At 44.4% G+C, this 17,143-nt stretch overlaps 1 protein-coding gene across 2 annotated transcripts in view; it reads right to left on the reverse strand.

Annotated features, from left to right (window-relative positions):
- The window catches only part of TENM2 (teneurin transmembrane protein 2), an 831,811-nt gene that overhangs the window by 156,628 nt on the left and 658,040 nt on the right, over positions 1–17,143 (reverse strand). For both annotated transcript variants that reach the window (XM_054568075.1, XM_054568074.1), the window contains exon 7: positions 11,648–11,853. In XM_054568075.1, coding sequence (XP_054424050.1) covers positions 11,648–11,853 — 206 coding nt within the window. The remainder of the gene's footprint in view (positions 1–11,647; positions 11,854–17,143) is intronic.

The raw sequence follows: 17,143 nt of genomic DNA on the forward strand, positions 1-17,143 counted from the left end.
CTCACAGTGGGATTTCCCCAAGAAACAGGAATAAATGTTAAGTTGTGAGGCCAGGCCAGGGCCAGGCAGGGACAATGCATTCCACGGTAGGTGACGCTTCCTGAAATTCTTGAAGTGGCCTCAGCACCTGGGCCCCCTAGCCACACAAGGGCAGGGCCAGATCGGCCTTGTCCACTGCTACTGCCCCTTGACAAATGGCACATAGTAGGTGTTCAGTAATGGTTGGCAGCATCCAATGTTATAAACCGTCTTTACAGAAAGAGGTACATTTCTGAAGACGGGGTCTCCTTGGCGGAGGTGGGAGGGAATGTCAAACCCTCCCATGCGACATTTTTGAGAACAGGGAGAAACAGTTGAAAACCTTAAGTCCTGATTTTCAAGACTTTCTCTCAGTCCGTAAAAGCACATGTTCCCCGTTACAACAGTAACTCATAGCTTTGTAGGGTTTGGCCACTTTTTTCCTTTTCATTTAACATGTGTTCCTAGCTGGGGCTCTGCACACGGCTGTAAATCTGCAACCACTGGATGCAGGGTCACAGCCGCTGGAGCTCAGAGGGGCTGCCCTCCTTGGTCACTCCTGACCTTGTAAGCACCGGTTCTGAACGTCAAAGCTATGTCCTCGTTGATGAGCGATAGCTAAAGAGAAGCCCGGTTTCTAAAAGAGGACAGTCATTATGTGAAGCTTTGGCACAGCCCACACAGCGAGAGGGACCGTCACTGTCCTCCGCGTGGAAAGATCTGTCCCTCTCTGTCCTTTCTCTTTGTCTGTAACAGCCCTCCCAAAAGTCAGCGTGGGTCACACCTGCCTCGGGAAGCTGTCCTACAATCCCATGCCCATTAGATCTGGTGACCTATTTTTGTGCTCTGAACCCTCCTGAACTCAACCCGTTGGTAACAATATAGCGAATATTTGAGGAGTTAATTGTGCACTGGCCAGGAACAATCTCTGCAGATGATACCTGGCTTTGGCGCCAAGAACCGTCCAACAGCACAGCTCTAACAGCACAGCTCTAGCAGGATGCACGCTGTCCACCCCTCTGCTGTCCCACGGAGAGCTGTGCGTGGGCTGGACACAGCTGGATGCACTGTGCAATGTGTCCTGGGAGACGCCCCCAGTCCCCTGCCACCTCACATACTTATAAAAGGATTGAGAGGAGACAGGAATCACTTGACTGAATTGGAAGTCCCCGATCTTTGCAATCTGGATTAAAGTCTTCAGGAAGGCCAGTTAAAACTCAGTCTTCCTCCCGGCGCTGACTTCAGCCAGAGGCCTTGCCATTCTCCCGGCGGAGACTGCGGGTTGCTAGGTTACCTGTGAGTGAGCTGTAAGGGCCGTGAGCCAGTCAGATTGATTGACTGATCTCCATAGGGCGCTTTCTATTTGCTACGCATTATCTCATTTATTCTCACAACAACCTGATGAGCTATAGTCCTCATTTTACGCATGGGAAACTGAATGCAGAGAGACTCATCACAAATACCTGCTACTACATGGCAGAGATAAGATTCAAACTCGGACCAGGCTTATTCTAGAGTGAGTTCTTATCTGCCTCCCAGTACCGCATCTCGCAGCCCAACGATGATGCTGCCATCGTTACTTAACTCATCGGATCCCCGTCGCCTGAAAGGCAGGGCCGATGCCTTTCATCTCCGCATCCCCAGATGTTCAGTGAACATTGGCGGGGTGCAGAATGGACTGATTTTATATTTCGTCCTCCCACAAGGCCATGCCCTCATCATGCTGGCTTTTGATCCAACCCAGGAGAAGGGTAGAAGATATCGCTCTGAAGAGCGAGTGAGCCACAGTGTAAGGGTCAAGTTCAAAGACATTGATGAACATCTCAAGGCTATTCCAAGATGCACCAAAGCTCTAACATGAGGCCAGGGGAATGGAGGTTTTTACCTCTCAGTGCCTTGCTGCTGGGGTTTCTTTTTAACTGCATATTCCCATCTAACTGTCTTTAGCCAATTGTTTATCAAAAAGGTCACGTTTGGCTCCTTGCCCTCCCAAGATCAATAGGAGGGTCTTATTGTGGGCTGGTTGTGAACATAAATCAAATATATCACCAAGGAGAGGGAGCAAACTGGGAATGTGTCCAGTCAATGAATGATTTTCCAAGTACTACAGAGGGACAGATCCCAGGCGGTGGTTGGCTTCTCTCAAAGCCTGGCCTGAACCTTTCACCTGACAGCTGAGCGACCCTGGGCAAGTTGTTTCTATTCCTGAGTCTTCTCTCTTTGTCCCAAGATGAGGCTAATGCACGTACTCGCCTCTGACGGTCACCCCTGTAAGTCCGATCGTGCTCAGAGCAAGCACTCAATCCCTGTTAGCTATTCTTATGGTTACTATTACTGTTATAAAAGCTTGACACATTGTAAATCCTTTGAACAATTCCACTCTTAAGAATTCATCATAAGGAAATTATTTAAAAATACATGAATATATACCGGCGAGGATGTTTACTGTAAATTGATTATAGTGTTGAAAAAAAGTTGGTTAAAAAAAGTTAATCTATACAAGAAAGGTTTTTTTTTTTGTTTTTTTTTTTTTTTTTTTTTTTAGGCATTTAAACTTAGTTCATGGAAGAATACTCAGATTTAGATAGATGTGCCTACCTTTTATTAAACAAAGAATCAGGGTGAAAACAGTACACATGGCATGATCCTATATTTGTAAAAATGATTACAATACATGAATGGAAATGTAAATGTTTTCTATTTTTCATATCATCATCATATATTGCTTTTATAATGAAAGAAACACAAATAAAATTCACCTTTAAAAAGCAATTGAAATTTGTTTTGTTTTGTTTCTTTGGCAGCTTATGGGGTTTGCATTATGGACGCTTTGAAAAAACAAGCTAATAATTGCTTATGCTATTTCTATAAGCCAGTATGCTTCTGAGCGCTCTGTCAAGATTTCCTCATTTATGTCTCATGACGATGCTGTGAATGTATACCAGCATTATCCCCACTCTACAGCTGAGGTAACTGAGGCACAGACAAACTGAGTGACTTATCCAAGGTTACCCCGTTTGGAGGTAATGGAGCTTGAAATTCAAGCCCAGACAGTCTGAACTGGTCCAAACTTTCATGCCCACGCTCATCTGTGTTGGAACAGCTGTATGGGCACTGTGTTCCACACAATGTTTTTTTAAACTTTACCTTTAGTTGTATATTTCTATATTTTAAAAATATATTTAAGTCTCCACACTGACTTGGCATATACAGTAAGATCCAGTTATCTGAGGATATTTGGAATTAATAAAAGGCCACTTAAATGGAATGTTTTTAACAAATGAGAAAATGATTGATTAGGACTTTATCTTGAAAAATAAAACTAATTATGAGAGTTTTTTTTAAAAAAAATCTCATATTTAGGAACATTTAGGTTATATCTACAACTCTGCTCTAGTTATTAGAACAAACACTGAGTTTTCGTACATATACAAAAATGTGACACCAAACATTTCATTGCCTCTCCCTCCATCGACTGCAGAAACACATCCTGTTTTCAGAGATGTCAGAAGACCAGCCCTACCCGCATCTTCGAATCGATGAACTGCTCGAGAACAGTGCGGCACCGCTCCAGTTGGGCGGGCACAATGCAATGAGAAGGGCCGTGTCTGTAAACACAGCGGGTGTCTTCCTCAGGCTTCCCGGGACCTCTCTTTACAGAATGATCCTCTCCCGTTTGGAAGTGCCCCCTGTCACCTTGGCTCCTTCCCTCTGCCGTGGTATTAACGGAGCTTTCTCAGCCAGGCCCACGTGTGCCCAGGTCCCCTGGCCCCTTTAATGCGGACCTCCGGGGTCCCTGTCACTGCCTTAACCTAATTCCTGTTTGGGGCTTGGGCGCCCATTTTACTTTGTCAACTTGCCATTGATTGTGTTTACATGGTATGCAGGATGCTCCAGGCAATACCACCCGCAGAGAGGAGACAAAGGACGCATCCGACTGCTCTGTCCAGGGTATGTCCAGCTTTGTGATCCTACACTCTGTCTCAGTTCTTTCATGTGTAAAATGGGGCTACCTACCTCCTACGGTTGTTGTGAGCATAAAATAAGATTACTTGCCCAGCTGGTGTGGCTCAGTGGACTGAGCGCTGGCCTGTGAACCAAAGTGTTGCTGGTTCGATTCCCAGTCAGGGCACGTGTCTGGGTTGCAGGCCAGGTCCCCAGTAGGGGGTGCACAAGAGGCAACCGCTCATTGATATTTCTCTCCCTCTCTTTTTCCCCTCCTTTACCTCTCTCTAAAAGTAAATAAAATATTTAAAAAAAAAAATAAGGTTGTTCATGTGAAACAGCCTTGAGGGCACATTGCAGCCCTCAAGTCATAACTATTATAATCATGACTAGTGTTAAATGTGGAGGGACCTCTGAGTGGAGAACATTTATTATGAGTGATCAGATGATTAACTTTTGGCTTAGGACAACTGTTCATGCCTTCAAAACATCCTTACTAAAAGGGGCTGCAATTAACATTTAAAAGCCATTCGTTTGTAAGATCTTGGAATACACCTTCTCTTAACATCTCTAAGTGTAGATTTGAACTTCCTTAACTCCATTGTTTATTAGGAAGCTTAAAGGTCTGCAATGGGATTTCTCTGAATGCACGCTGGTGTGTACTTGCTCAGATAAAGTTGTATACGCAACTGCCCTGCTGAATCCTGTTCAGCCAAGTGCCAGGCAGAGCGGGAGCAGGGCTGTGTGTTCCTGCCAGCATGCTAGACCAGGAATGCAATGTCAAATGAACATGTAACATGTCCCATGATAATTAAAAAAAAAAATAAAGACAGTTTCAAAGCTTAGGTTTGGGGTGAAACTTTTCTACTGGTGCATCTAAGGCAAGGGATGTGAGTGGTTGTTAGATACCTCAAGTGATCTAACCTTAAGTTACTTCCTATCCCCCTCTTTCAAGCCTGTGGATAAATTTAATTGAAGAGTAGCCAGAGCCTGTGAGAAAAACGATGAAAGAAAATACTGTTGCTATTTGCAACTACTTGTGTACATTCATTGTGATTTTTCTCAAAACTGTGCACACAAAACAAAGTCCATAAATGAAATGAATATAAAGACCACAGCATCATCTATAGTCTCTCGGCGCTTGTTTTACTCAAAACAGACTCCAGGTTTTCACAGATTCACTTTCCGTAAAGAGACAGCGATGACTAAAATGAAGAAAAGTACGAAGAAAATGGTGGCAAACACCCATGTTTCAACCGCTCAAACGAATAAACCTTAACATTTTATCACATTTATTCCTAGTCTTTGTGAGCACATGCCGTGGATATGGGAGGAGCTTGCCTTCCCTTTAATGTTCTGTTATGGATAAAACGAATTCTTTTTAAACCTAATCCTCAGTCCTGTTCTCCTCACCTATTCCTAGAAGAGACCACCCTGGGGGTTTAGGGTCTCTCTCCATATATAATATACACACGCATAATAAACATACGTATACAAAGATTAGCACTGTAATAATAAATATGGATTTGGACTATATACTTTATGCTAATACAACCGTCACTTAATCCGCTTATATACAGGGTTCTGTGTAATATTTCATTGGAAGATGAAGGTCTTTGTCCAGAAAGTTTGCAAACCGCTGGACTGTGGCACCTCTGAGACCCCACTCAGTGACTGGGCGCGCCCCCTCTAGTCAGTCCTGTTCTCTCAGTTTCTGTCTTTCTCCCCAAGTTCCATGTACTCAAGCATTACCCTCCTGGAAAAACACGCCCAGTGTCCTTCACGCACCCTGTCAGAGCGGTTCTCTTGTACCTCCCAAGCCTCCCCTGAGGTTTCTCCTTAGCTCCGCTTGGTGGCCGCCCAGGAGGGCGCCCATCCATGGGAGTGGCGGCTTCGGCTCCTGGGAGGGTGCCACCAGGCAATCACAAGGGGTCTCTTAAGAAAGACCTTTCCAAAAGCACTTTTAATCCAACACAGAAAACAAACAAACACCCCCCCACCCCGCCCCAAAACAAGACTCTTGGTTTCACAAAATCTTTGTCCACACTGCAAGCTCTTTTGGAAAGGAAGAGTCTGAAAAACATGCCTGTAAAAGTAGGCCTCCCTTCAAAGTGAGATGACATTGCTGTGCAAGGGGGTGTACAAAGGGGTATGCAAGCTGGCAGTCAAGCCCCGGTAGTTCCTACCCGGGAAGCGCACAGACCGCAGCTTCACGGGAACGGTGCAGCCCAGCAACAGACCATCTGACTGGTTAACAGGCACCAGAGATGGTGGCATAGAGACAGGACCAGGGGGCCTGGAACACTCAGGCGACTCAGTGTCCCAGGAACCCAGTTAGCGCTACCTCTGATTGACGCTGTGTGCAGTTTACTTACTCGGGCGAGGTGGGGAGAAGGAAAAAGAGAGCTCATTTTCAGATAAGGCTCCAAACGGGAAAGGGATAAACCAGGCTGGCAAAGGCTAACACCACTAGTCTCCATCTATAAATTTACTTAAAAAAAAGTCATTTAGGGGAATTCTGCTGATGAAGACAAACAGGAATGTTTGCTCAGCTCATTTTATCTTGGTCCACACATGCCTGATCCACCCTATTTGCATTTATTTGGAATGATCTTGGGGCAATTTGCAGTCTCTTAAAATAGTTCCCGTCTGTCTTTCACTGTATGGCTAGTTTTGCTTCCCATCCTACAGACGCATCTGTGAGTGTAAACACCCCAGCGTAAAGCGCTAGGGTCGACAAGCGTGGGTGTCCGTGTTAGCATGTGCAATCCCTAGTACTTCCCTCCGATCAAACCCCTGGAGCTGTAAGCCCATCCCATGCTTCCAAGTTGCCTCTGGAAGTCACCGGGCTCCTGGCTCCGTCAGTCTGAGAGATGAAATAGGCATTTTTAATATTTGCTAAACAGGATTGTGGAGAAGGTGAGGTCTCGGCAGGGCTCCCAAGCGGTAACAGCATCTTGTCGTCTCAGGTTAATCATGTACCTAATTTGCCAATTATTGACTTGTTCTCACAAAGGATTTCACTTGGCCTGACCTATCAGCAGCAATCAGTGACGAACTGTCAAACAAACCCGCTCCCTGCCTTAACCACCCAAGATCCTGACTCGCAGCCACTGCCTCTGAGGTTTCCTCCGGGGCCTCACACAGTAGCCAGGTCGGGTTATTATTCCTTTTTAAAGTCTGATCTGTTTCCTCTCTAGACCGGGGGCTGAGCAAAGCTGACACTGTTTGTAGGATTTCCAATACCTGGCAAGATGCACTAGGCCTCTTTACACACACTGCTCCCCTAAGAGTTCAAGCTGGAAGGTGTATGACTGGCTTAGATCAACTCTTTACTTTTTTGGTCTAGGTCTTAAAAAACGCAATGCAAGGTATCAAAATGCTGCAGCTAAGAGACAATATAATATCTGCCTTTCAAACTGACAAAGATTAAACAATGATAACATCCTGTTTATGCAAAGGATCAAGTAAATAAAATGGGAACTTACGCACTGCTGGTGGTAGGGACTTTCAGAAGGACAATTTGGCAATTCATATATGGTCCTTAAGGGTTACTTTTAGGAGAAGAATTAAGGGTATACGCTAAGACTAGCCACCGGAAACGATATCCCAACATTGTACTGTTAGCAATCAGGGCTTTTCATTGATATATCTGGTGCTCCTCCGACCAGGGATATCATAGGATTGTACGTCCTGCCTGACTGAAGTTAGGATATGACTTCTTTAGTCCACATGAGAGGGGCTTAAATGACATGTGCCACTCCCAGGCAGAATTCTTAGGGATTGGTGCATAATTCATCACCTTCTCCTTTATTTGCTGAGGAGAACCGGCCATGTTCCCGGTAGCGGAGTGAGGTCGACATTGAGTGAGGTCCAGTGCTCCCGCAGGCGAGTGTGTGAAGTGGGGTTTCTTAACCTCAGCGCTTTCGACACTTTGGGGTGCAGAGTTCTTTGCTGTGGAGAACCGTGCTGTGTGCGTGTCGCAGCAGCCCCAGTCTCCGTCCACCCCGCTTCCGTAGCAACGTCTTCGCAGGGCGACATCAAGCCTGTTCCCAAATGCCTCCAGGGTGGGCCAAATTGGCCCCTAGGTTGAGAACTGATGTTCTGAATAGGCAAGAAATAGCCTCTGTCGTTTTAAGCCACTCACGTTCTGAGGCTGTATTTTTCCTTGCAACGGATGTGTTTTATTATATCAAAAATATTATCTAACCATTTAGCAAAAGCGGACTGCTTCAAATACTGGGTGTCTTTTACTCTATTCTTTTTGTTTCTCTGTGGTTTAAAACAATTTTTCATCAGTGAAAATGAAAATAATAAAAAGAAAAGAAACTAGAAAATTCATTTTATTTTAAATAGCTATGTTTACATAATTACCTAATTCTATCCAGTTTTTGCTAGGGCCACACAGAATTTCTTGGTACCGTGGTGTCTTGCATATGGTATCTTTATATAGCGCTTTAGTTTACAAAATGTTTTCAATCCTACCTTTACTGTCATTGTGTAATTACAATGGTGTGAAGCAGGTAATAGAGACAGACAAGAAATCTGAGGCTACAAGAAGTGAAGGGACATGCCCCAGGCCACCGGGTTAATAGGTAGCTGGGCCTCCATTCTCGGTTCTCCCTTCACTTCAGGACTTTCTCTCCTAGGCCACATTGCCTGCCTCTCCATCACCGCGTCTCGCCACTTTCAAAAAAGTCAACCAGGACAGGCTCTGATTCTTGGGAAATTTAAGCACAAAAGAAAGGATTCTCTCTGTACTCAATATCCTTGGACGTGGATACTAAACCTTGTAGGCTCTTGGGCAGAGCACGATACTCAATAAAATTTAAGCATAGCCATTACATGCAACACAGCGAATAGAATTTCATATTCTCTCCCCTCCCCACCTCTTTCTCTTTCTCTCTTTCCAGCTCAAATGAGTCACCTTGGCTAGACTGCCAATCCCCACAGAACTTATGTTCCTTGATAGGATATGCCAATAGAAGTGAGAAATTCTATAATGAGTTAGTCACCTATCCCTGCAAGGAGCTAAGCACCGTCTCCTCGAGGAAATGTAGTCCATCAAATGGACATGAATGCATGTAACGACGGTAAATGGATGTGAGAGTGTGTTGGGAGTCGTTTTTCTCCCCTTTCTTTCCTTTTTTTTTTTTCAGAAGCGCCCCTGTATTGTACCTGTCTTGTTCATTTCTAAGCATCTGCACTGTGTGTCGCTTACTCGACCCTTCAGCACACACTCCACTTCCAAACTGGCAGCTGGACTGAAGCCCTTCAAGCACATCAGCCCGTGCCTATTCATTTCTCCTCCCTTGGCACGTGATGGGACTGTCCCTGGAGAGGAGCTATTTTGAGAGGACGATCCCTGGAACAATCACTGGCTTGGCAGGAGATGGACAGTGTGGTGTAGCCACAAAAGCAGAAAAGACATTGTCACTGAGGGTTTGCGTCCTGTGTGTCGGGATGGCAGGGCACCCGGGTCGAGTATGCTTGCCTGCTGTCCACTATCACACAGTCACAGAGAGAGACCTACTCGACTTGCTGTGACCACGGGCTTTTCCATAGTAGCTGCTCAGAGCACGCGAGGGCAGGGGAATAAGAGTTCTTTGAAATAATGTTGGGAAGAAGCGCTCCCCACCCCAGCAAGCTCCTTGCATCCAGCTGGCTGAGAGGAAAGTTACATCCAGCGGTACCCAGAGGCATGGTCCTACTTGCTTGAATAATGCCAAAAAAGCAGATTTCACTTCTGCAAACCCTTAATTATGCTACCATAGGAGCAATGGCACCTAAAGATCAAGGAGACCACCTCACAATTAGCATTAACTTCTCAGAGCGGCACTCTACTGTTTGGCCAGACGTTACAGATACGGGACCCCTCTCAGCTGAACTCCTCTCTTTCTGTTGATGAGAAAATCAGTTGTGCTTTTGGTATCAGGAGTTCTGCTTGGTCAGGGCTATGTTCGCTCATCTCTGGATAATCAGTGCCCACACCAATAAATATTTTTCTGGATGAATGGCTGGAGGTCATACTGATGACCTTTTTTCATAGTGGTCCCTATAGCAAGGCTGTGTATGGTAATAAAACCCTCAAAAAAGAAATGGTCCTTTTAAATCCCTTAGATCAATCATATCAGGCTGTGAAGACAGGACTACAAATGTTTTATCTTGGGAGTCAACACGTTTGTGGCTACCTTGGGTTCTGCTGGAGGCATCTCTGCACTGGTTCAGGAGGGAAAAGTGCAGCCATCGATTAGCAATGTCTGCCATGAACAAAAGACAAATAGTGGCCTTCTTGCTTTATTTTTGCTAATGGAATTAAAGCTTTAAATTCTTCCCATTGAATTCTCCAGATGACTACATTTCTGATACATTTTAAAGTCAGCTTTGAATGGATATAATGGGCAGTTAAGGATGGTTTTCCTTTACTGGAATATATTCCTAATATACTTCTTCATGTATTTGCTGGGTTTGAAAGCAAATGAGGAGGGAAAATCTGACTTGGGTTTCTTTTGGATACACAATTCTTATTGGGAAAGAAACTCAAGCTAGTTGGGTGTTAATTTATCCCAAGAGGTAGTTATAATAAAAATCTCTACTGGGACAAATTAGAGGAGGGATGAGAAAAAAAACAATAACATCCATCATGTAATCTAATCTCTTCATTCCCCACATAGGGAATAATCTCTCTGTCATGGTGCCCAAGACTCCCCAAGGAACTCAGCTCGGGGAAGAGCAGGGAAGTCAGAGAGATAGCTGCTGAATTTTGTTTAATGTGACATCACTCTTTTCCTAGACAGTGGGATGTCTCCTAGTGGTATTTTAACAAATTAATCCAATAACCAGAATGCCTGAACATAAAGTATCCAAGAATTCACCTCTAGGTCTAGCAAAGCTGACTTCATCAGGTGGGGATGTTACTTTTTTTGAGATATAATTCATATAACATTAATTTCCTCATTTTACAATCCAGTAGCTTTCAGTATATTTGTCATGTTGTGCAACCATCACAATCTAATTTCAGGGCATTTACATTGCTCCCCAAAGAGACCCCGTATTTATTAGCAGTCAGTCCCAATTCCATCCTCTCCTGCCTCTAGCAGTCACTAATCTCCTTTCTGTCTCTGTGGATTTACCTATTCTGGACGGTATAAATGGAATCATATAATATGCGACCTTGTGTATGTGGCTCCTTTCACTTAGCATACTGCTTTCAAGATTCATCCATGTTGTGGCATGTAACAATACTTAATTCCTTTTTATGTTTCAATAATAGTTCACTGTACAGATATTTTGCTTTTTGTTTATCCATTTGTCAATTCATGGACATCTGGGATGTTTCTACTTTTTGGTGATAATGAATAATGTTGCTATAACGTTCACGTGTATGTTTTTACGCTAAATGATGTTTTCACTTCTCTGTGTGCATCCCTAGAAGTGGAATTGCTGTGTCATATGGTAATTCTATGATTAACTTTTAGAAGGACTGTCGAGCTCTTTTCTACAGTGGCTGTACCATTTTCCATTCTCACCAGCAATGTACCAATTTACTAAGGCACCGATGTTCCAACTTCCCCACAATCCTGCCAACGCTTGTCACTAGCCGTCCTTTAATTATAGCCATTCTAGTTGGTGGGAAGTGTTTTTTTTTTTTTTTAAGTCATGATTATATCAAGCATGGTCATACCTGGGCATGAGATGGTGGAAGTCCCCTTCTTATGTAAACACCAAAGAGAGCGTCCTTCCCGAGGGAGATGTTGAACTTTAGGAACTGGGGTTGACTGATGTGAATCTGTGATCTCCAAAACACGCCTGGTGGGACTTCCTGGGTCACGCGTCGACCAACCTCGGCTTCCCCGCTGTCTATGCTGCTGTTCTTCAGTGACCAGGACACTGGAAAACAGGGATCAACATCAAGTTAGTGACATCTGTATAAACGAGTTGGCTCTATGTCTCTGTTTATATGCTGGGGTTTCTCTTTAAGTCATAGCTTCAAATATTTAGGTATTAAATAACCAAGCATCAGAAATATTGGTGTAATATTTTCCCAAACTTCCATGGCTGCCCTGTGCTAGTCAAATAGAGGAAGCGCTGGAGTCTGCTAAGTACACGCAAAGCTTCTGACAATAAACATCTTCAGCAGGGGAGGGGACAGTGCTATTAATTTGGCCATGTTGAATTCTTGCAGCTTTTAATTATTCTTTCCAGTCACAAACAAGTTCAGTATACTATGACATTTTATACATTTTAGAAAAGGAGTGACAGTAAACAAAAATCAGTCCAAAGGAGATAAAATGACTCAGTAAAGAATGGGGACTGGATCTCAGGCAGACCTAACATTGGGAGTGACCCCTTCCCTGGGTGAGAGGGAGGGATCTGAGAGCCACGTAGAAGCCACACCACTCTGCCAGTGACAGCGATGCATGCCTGCTGCATTATTTGAAGTTGCTTAAAGGGAAAATACCAGTTTCCGACACTCAGCATCCTTTATAACTTTAATAACAGGAGTTTCAATACCTATTTTGACAGAGGATTTTTAAATAGCAATAAACCAGCCAGTGGCTCCTACATTTCCGAGGAGCCTCGTTTTATAAAGGTCATGTGTGGTTCCTTCCAATGGATTGTGAACTTGGTAAAAAATAAAGAAGGATCAACCTCCTATCTTTTTGAGAACTTCTTGAGAACTTCTAAAGGAATGGAAACCAGATACTAAAAGAAAGACATTTTTGTTTTGAGGGTATTTTTGCTTTTTAATGGTCTGTTTGATGATCTTCTTGATTTAAGTGCTTTTTCAGCCCGATGGGCAAAGGACTTTAGGAAGTAAACTCCCCGCCACATTGTGCGCTGGATGGACTCTTCTGAAAATATTTATCTACATGTGGCCACTACACATTGCGAAAGGCCTGGATGGTCAGGCGAGGCTGTGAGATTGCTGGAGGCCAGCAGGGGAGGTTAGTGAGGCTGTCTCACTTCAGAGACCTGGCTTTGTCCCTATCTAAGCACCCTATCAAGACAAGATTAGTCAATGACCTTGGGGCTAGATTCTCCATCTGTAAAATAAAGAGGTCATGTTTCTGGATCTCTGAAGGTTTACCATATCTAAATTAGTAAGAGAAAAGTAGAGTGACTTAAGAGTCTGAAGTTATTTTTTTCCCTCCTTTCTTTAGCAAGAGAGGTGATGATTCATTTATATATAGCTCAATAGTGGATGAAATAAAAAGTCAACAGGGGCTTAATATAAAGTAGGAGGAACACTGGTTTGGACCTTAAGAAGAAACTCCTGACCTCTAGAATAATAAAACTAGCGAATGGGCTCCTCTGGGATGTTTGGAAGCTTCCATCATATAACATTGTTAAGAAGAAAAGAACTCATGTAGCCCATGTGGCTCAGGTGGTTAGAGCATCATCCCATATACTGAAAGGTCACAGGTTCAGTTCCCGGTCAGGGCACGTACCTGGATTGCAGGTTTGAAACCTGGTTAGGGCATGAATGAGAAGTCAACCAATCGATCTCTCCCTCTCCCCCCCCCCCGCCCCGCCCTTCCTTGAGAACAATGAAAAAGATGTCCTTGGGTGATAAAAAGAAGAAGAAAAGAAACAACTAGAAGTCCTAAGTGGTTTAGATGTTTAAATGGGGACTAGATGGCTTGTTCCTCATGCATTTTTATATTGGCTGATAGACATGAACCCTTCCCTGTAGAGGGAAGAGTCGCGCATAATACAAAAGAGCAGACACCGGGGGTTGACACTGTCTTGCCTCAAGTCCCAGCTCTGCTCCTTTCTCAATGTATCAATTCTCTCTGTCTCAGTGTCCTCATCTGTATAGTTGGAACACTATTATTATTTATTTCTCACGATTGCTTTGAGGATTTAGTGAGGTAAACCATGGAAAGCTTTTAGAATAATTTTTGGCACAAAATAAATACTAAATAAAAATTAGCTCTCATCATCATCATCATCATTATCTGTAAGGCTCTAAGCCTAAATTGCATTCTTTATTTTGTTAAAATAATGACAAGTCCAGGGGGAAACACTTATCCCCAGTTGATCAGAAGCTCTGATTGTTTTAAATTAGAAACTAATTTGTAGTTAAAAATGCCGCTTTAGACAGTCTCCCCCGCCCCCCAAATTAAGGCCTTTTGGGGGAAGGGATATAATAAAAAGACCCAGTAAGGAAAAAATGTAGTAAAAAAGACCCCTGGGGAAGAATTGCTGAGGGGCCTTGGAGAGTGGCCAAAAGCAACCCCGGCAGTCTCAGTGTGGCAATAAGTTAGAGAAATGGGTAAACAGGGGATCCACACACGGTGATGGAAGGAGACTTCACATGGCAGGGGGAACACACAATACAGGACGCAGGTGATGTGTTATAGAACTGTATGTCTGCAACCTATTAGGTTTTATTAACCAATGTCACCCCAATAAATTCAATAAAAATTAAAAAAATGAAAAGGGATATAAAAGAACTCAGTGATCTTCACGTTTAACAGGACAGGCTTTCCTTTGCGTCTGTCAGGTTGCTGGGTTAATGACAGGATATGGAGAAGAAGCAGGAAATCAGTCCCCAAGAGCCGCTAATCTGCTGCTGAAACCTAAATGGATTTTGATAATGTCAAGTCAAATGAGGCTGCGGAGGCGCGCAGGCAGCCTGCCTCCGCAGGGCGCGGCCCCGGGGACGTCAGACAAGGAGATGCAGGGGTCTGGGTCTCACACCGGTGGGACCCCCTTCTTTCACTAGACGCCCAACTTCAAGACCTGGACTTTAGCAAACACGTTGCTACCATCAGTGACCACAGGCTGCCCTCCCAGGTGTCGCAGGTGCCCCTGGGGTTTCAGACGCTCCCCTTCTCCATGTCCCACCCAAATGGGAGGCAGGGCACTCGGCTGATGATTGAGCACAGGCTTTGCAACCTGACAGCACTGGGTTCGAATTGTGACTCTGGCTCTTCCCTGCTGGGTGACGTCCAGCAGTTGGCTTCACCTCTCTGGGCCTCCGTTCTTCCTGGTTTGTAAAATGGGCATGACGAGAACGGCTCTCTCCCAGGGCGGGAAGAACAAAGGCCAGTACACACAGCGGTCAAAAGAGTGCTAGCTAGTTCCACGGAATTAAATACAAGAAGGAAAAGCTATGTGGGAAAGCTATGTGAGTAAAGGATTTTCTATAAGAAAGACACTCTGTGTGTGAGTGATATATAGGTAGGTATACATGTATATATGTATACATTTTTGTCTGTCTGTCTGCCTGATCTGCCTGTTTACCGAGAGAGAGAGGAGAGTATGACGATTCTTTGGGAACAAGCTTAAAATTGGGACTCGGCATCTGTTCCCATTACTAATTTTTGGTGGGACCATCTAGAAGCGATTGCTTTATTGATTAGCTTCCTTTATGGACAAACCTGCTTTACTGAGTAACACTGAAGTGAAGGTCCAGGTCACCTTCCACACCGAAGCTCGCTTCTCCTTTACACCCCCACCCCCATCAGAAAAAATATATATACATACAGGGTCCAGCACAAATTATATAGATATAAAATACATGTGTATTCTTCCAGAGACACTGAGAGTAAGTTGCAGACAAGACGCCCCTTTACTTTTAAATACTCCTGTGTTTTTTCCTAAAAGCAAGGACATTATTTTTTCAGAACCACCATATAGATCAAAAACAGAAAATCAGCATTGATATAACGCTACCTCTAACTTACAGACCTTACTCAAATTTCCCAATTGTTCCACTAATATTCTTTATAGAAAAAGAAAAGAAGCTTTTTCTATATACTTCTCAAAAATCTTTAAAATGAGTGTGTATAACTTCTATAATTTTAAAAACACTGTTGTGTGAATATCACCTCAAAGGACATTAGGAAAGATGGTTTTGCCAGTTGCTGCAGCCAGTGTGGGGAACCGCCTTGGTGACTCTGTCTCTGAAGGTCAAGTCCCTGGGCTGGTGTCCAGGAGTGGAGGTCTGTGCTGCTCTCTAAGGTCAAGGGCGGCAGCACAGGCCAGGCCCCCTGTCCCGCAGACTGACCTGACCCGGAGCCGTGCCGGCTCTTCTAGGACCACAAACACCGGCTAGTCCCTAACAGGCAGCCATTGAGAGACAGGCGACAGGAAGCAAAGTGACTGAGGTTTCGGTCTTTACTGTCGGGAGGGTAGCCTCATACTGAGAATTTCTGAGACCTCTGAAGGCAATGTGGCCCAGCCACGGTCAGTCCTGGGTGTGCATCCCAGCTCTGACAGCTGTGAGCTGCGTGCCTTCAGGCGGATCACGCCCCTTCTCTGAGTTTACCTACTCATTTGGGTAATGGGGCTCCTTCGGAGGATTAACCAGGGTAAATATGCAGTATCTGACTTACAGGAGCTTCTACATCTTTCTATTCTGCTATTGTGCTGCCTAAAAACAGCTGTACGACCCCAGATTTGGAGGATCAGTTTGTGGTGGGCTAGTTTAAAATACAGGCTTCCTGGCACAGGCATAATTCACAACAGAGGGCCAGGGGCTGGGCGGGGCTGGGGGTGGTGCTGAATGGAACAGGCTGTTATTTTTCAGAGCAGCTAAAATCAACACACAATGAGCGGTAAGCATGTCTGCAGACAGGAAGGGACCTGTCACATGAATTAAGGTGCTATGACCAGAGGAAACAAAGTCACAAGTTCATTTGCTTCAAATTGCAAATTGTATTCTAGCTGCTTCTTGGTAGGTATCACCTCTGTTCAGCCTGTTAGTGAAATGTGGCCCGGTTTTATTTACTTAACGATGATTCATGAATGTCCAAAGCAATGTTGGGAGGATCATTCATTCATTCTTTCATGCAACAAATATTTATCAAGCATCTACTATAGTGCTCGGTAATCTTTGGTCAATATAAAAATTGGGGTGTATGTTGCCTTCCCATCATCCCACATCCAGGCAACCCGCAGCCCAGGGTCCTGTGGCAACCTCAGGAGACGAAGAACTCAGCATCCTTGTGAAAGTCTGTGAATGTCTGGCCACCATCCTCAGTCTAGGCAATGGTCCAGTCCAGCCCACACCTCCCAGAGCTGCGGCTTCCGTGTCAGACTTTTCTATCTATCTATGAGCTCAACGTGAAAAGTGAAGATGATCGTTTTGCCCTAAGAAGCAGATGCTTAACACACGATCGTTCTGGCTGGTTCGTCTGCAGCTTGAAGATGAGAATTCTGGGTTTTT

The sequence above is a fragment of the Pteronotus mesoamericanus genome, unplaced genomic scaffold, assembly GCF_021234165.1.
Source record: "Pteronotus mesoamericanus isolate MK-2021 breed Mesoamerican mustached bat unplaced genomic scaffold, CSHL_Meso_final contig_2, whole genome shotgun sequence".
Taxonomy (NCBI): domain Eukaryota; kingdom Metazoa; phylum Chordata; class Mammalia; order Chiroptera; family Mormoopidae; genus Pteronotus; species Pteronotus mesoamericanus.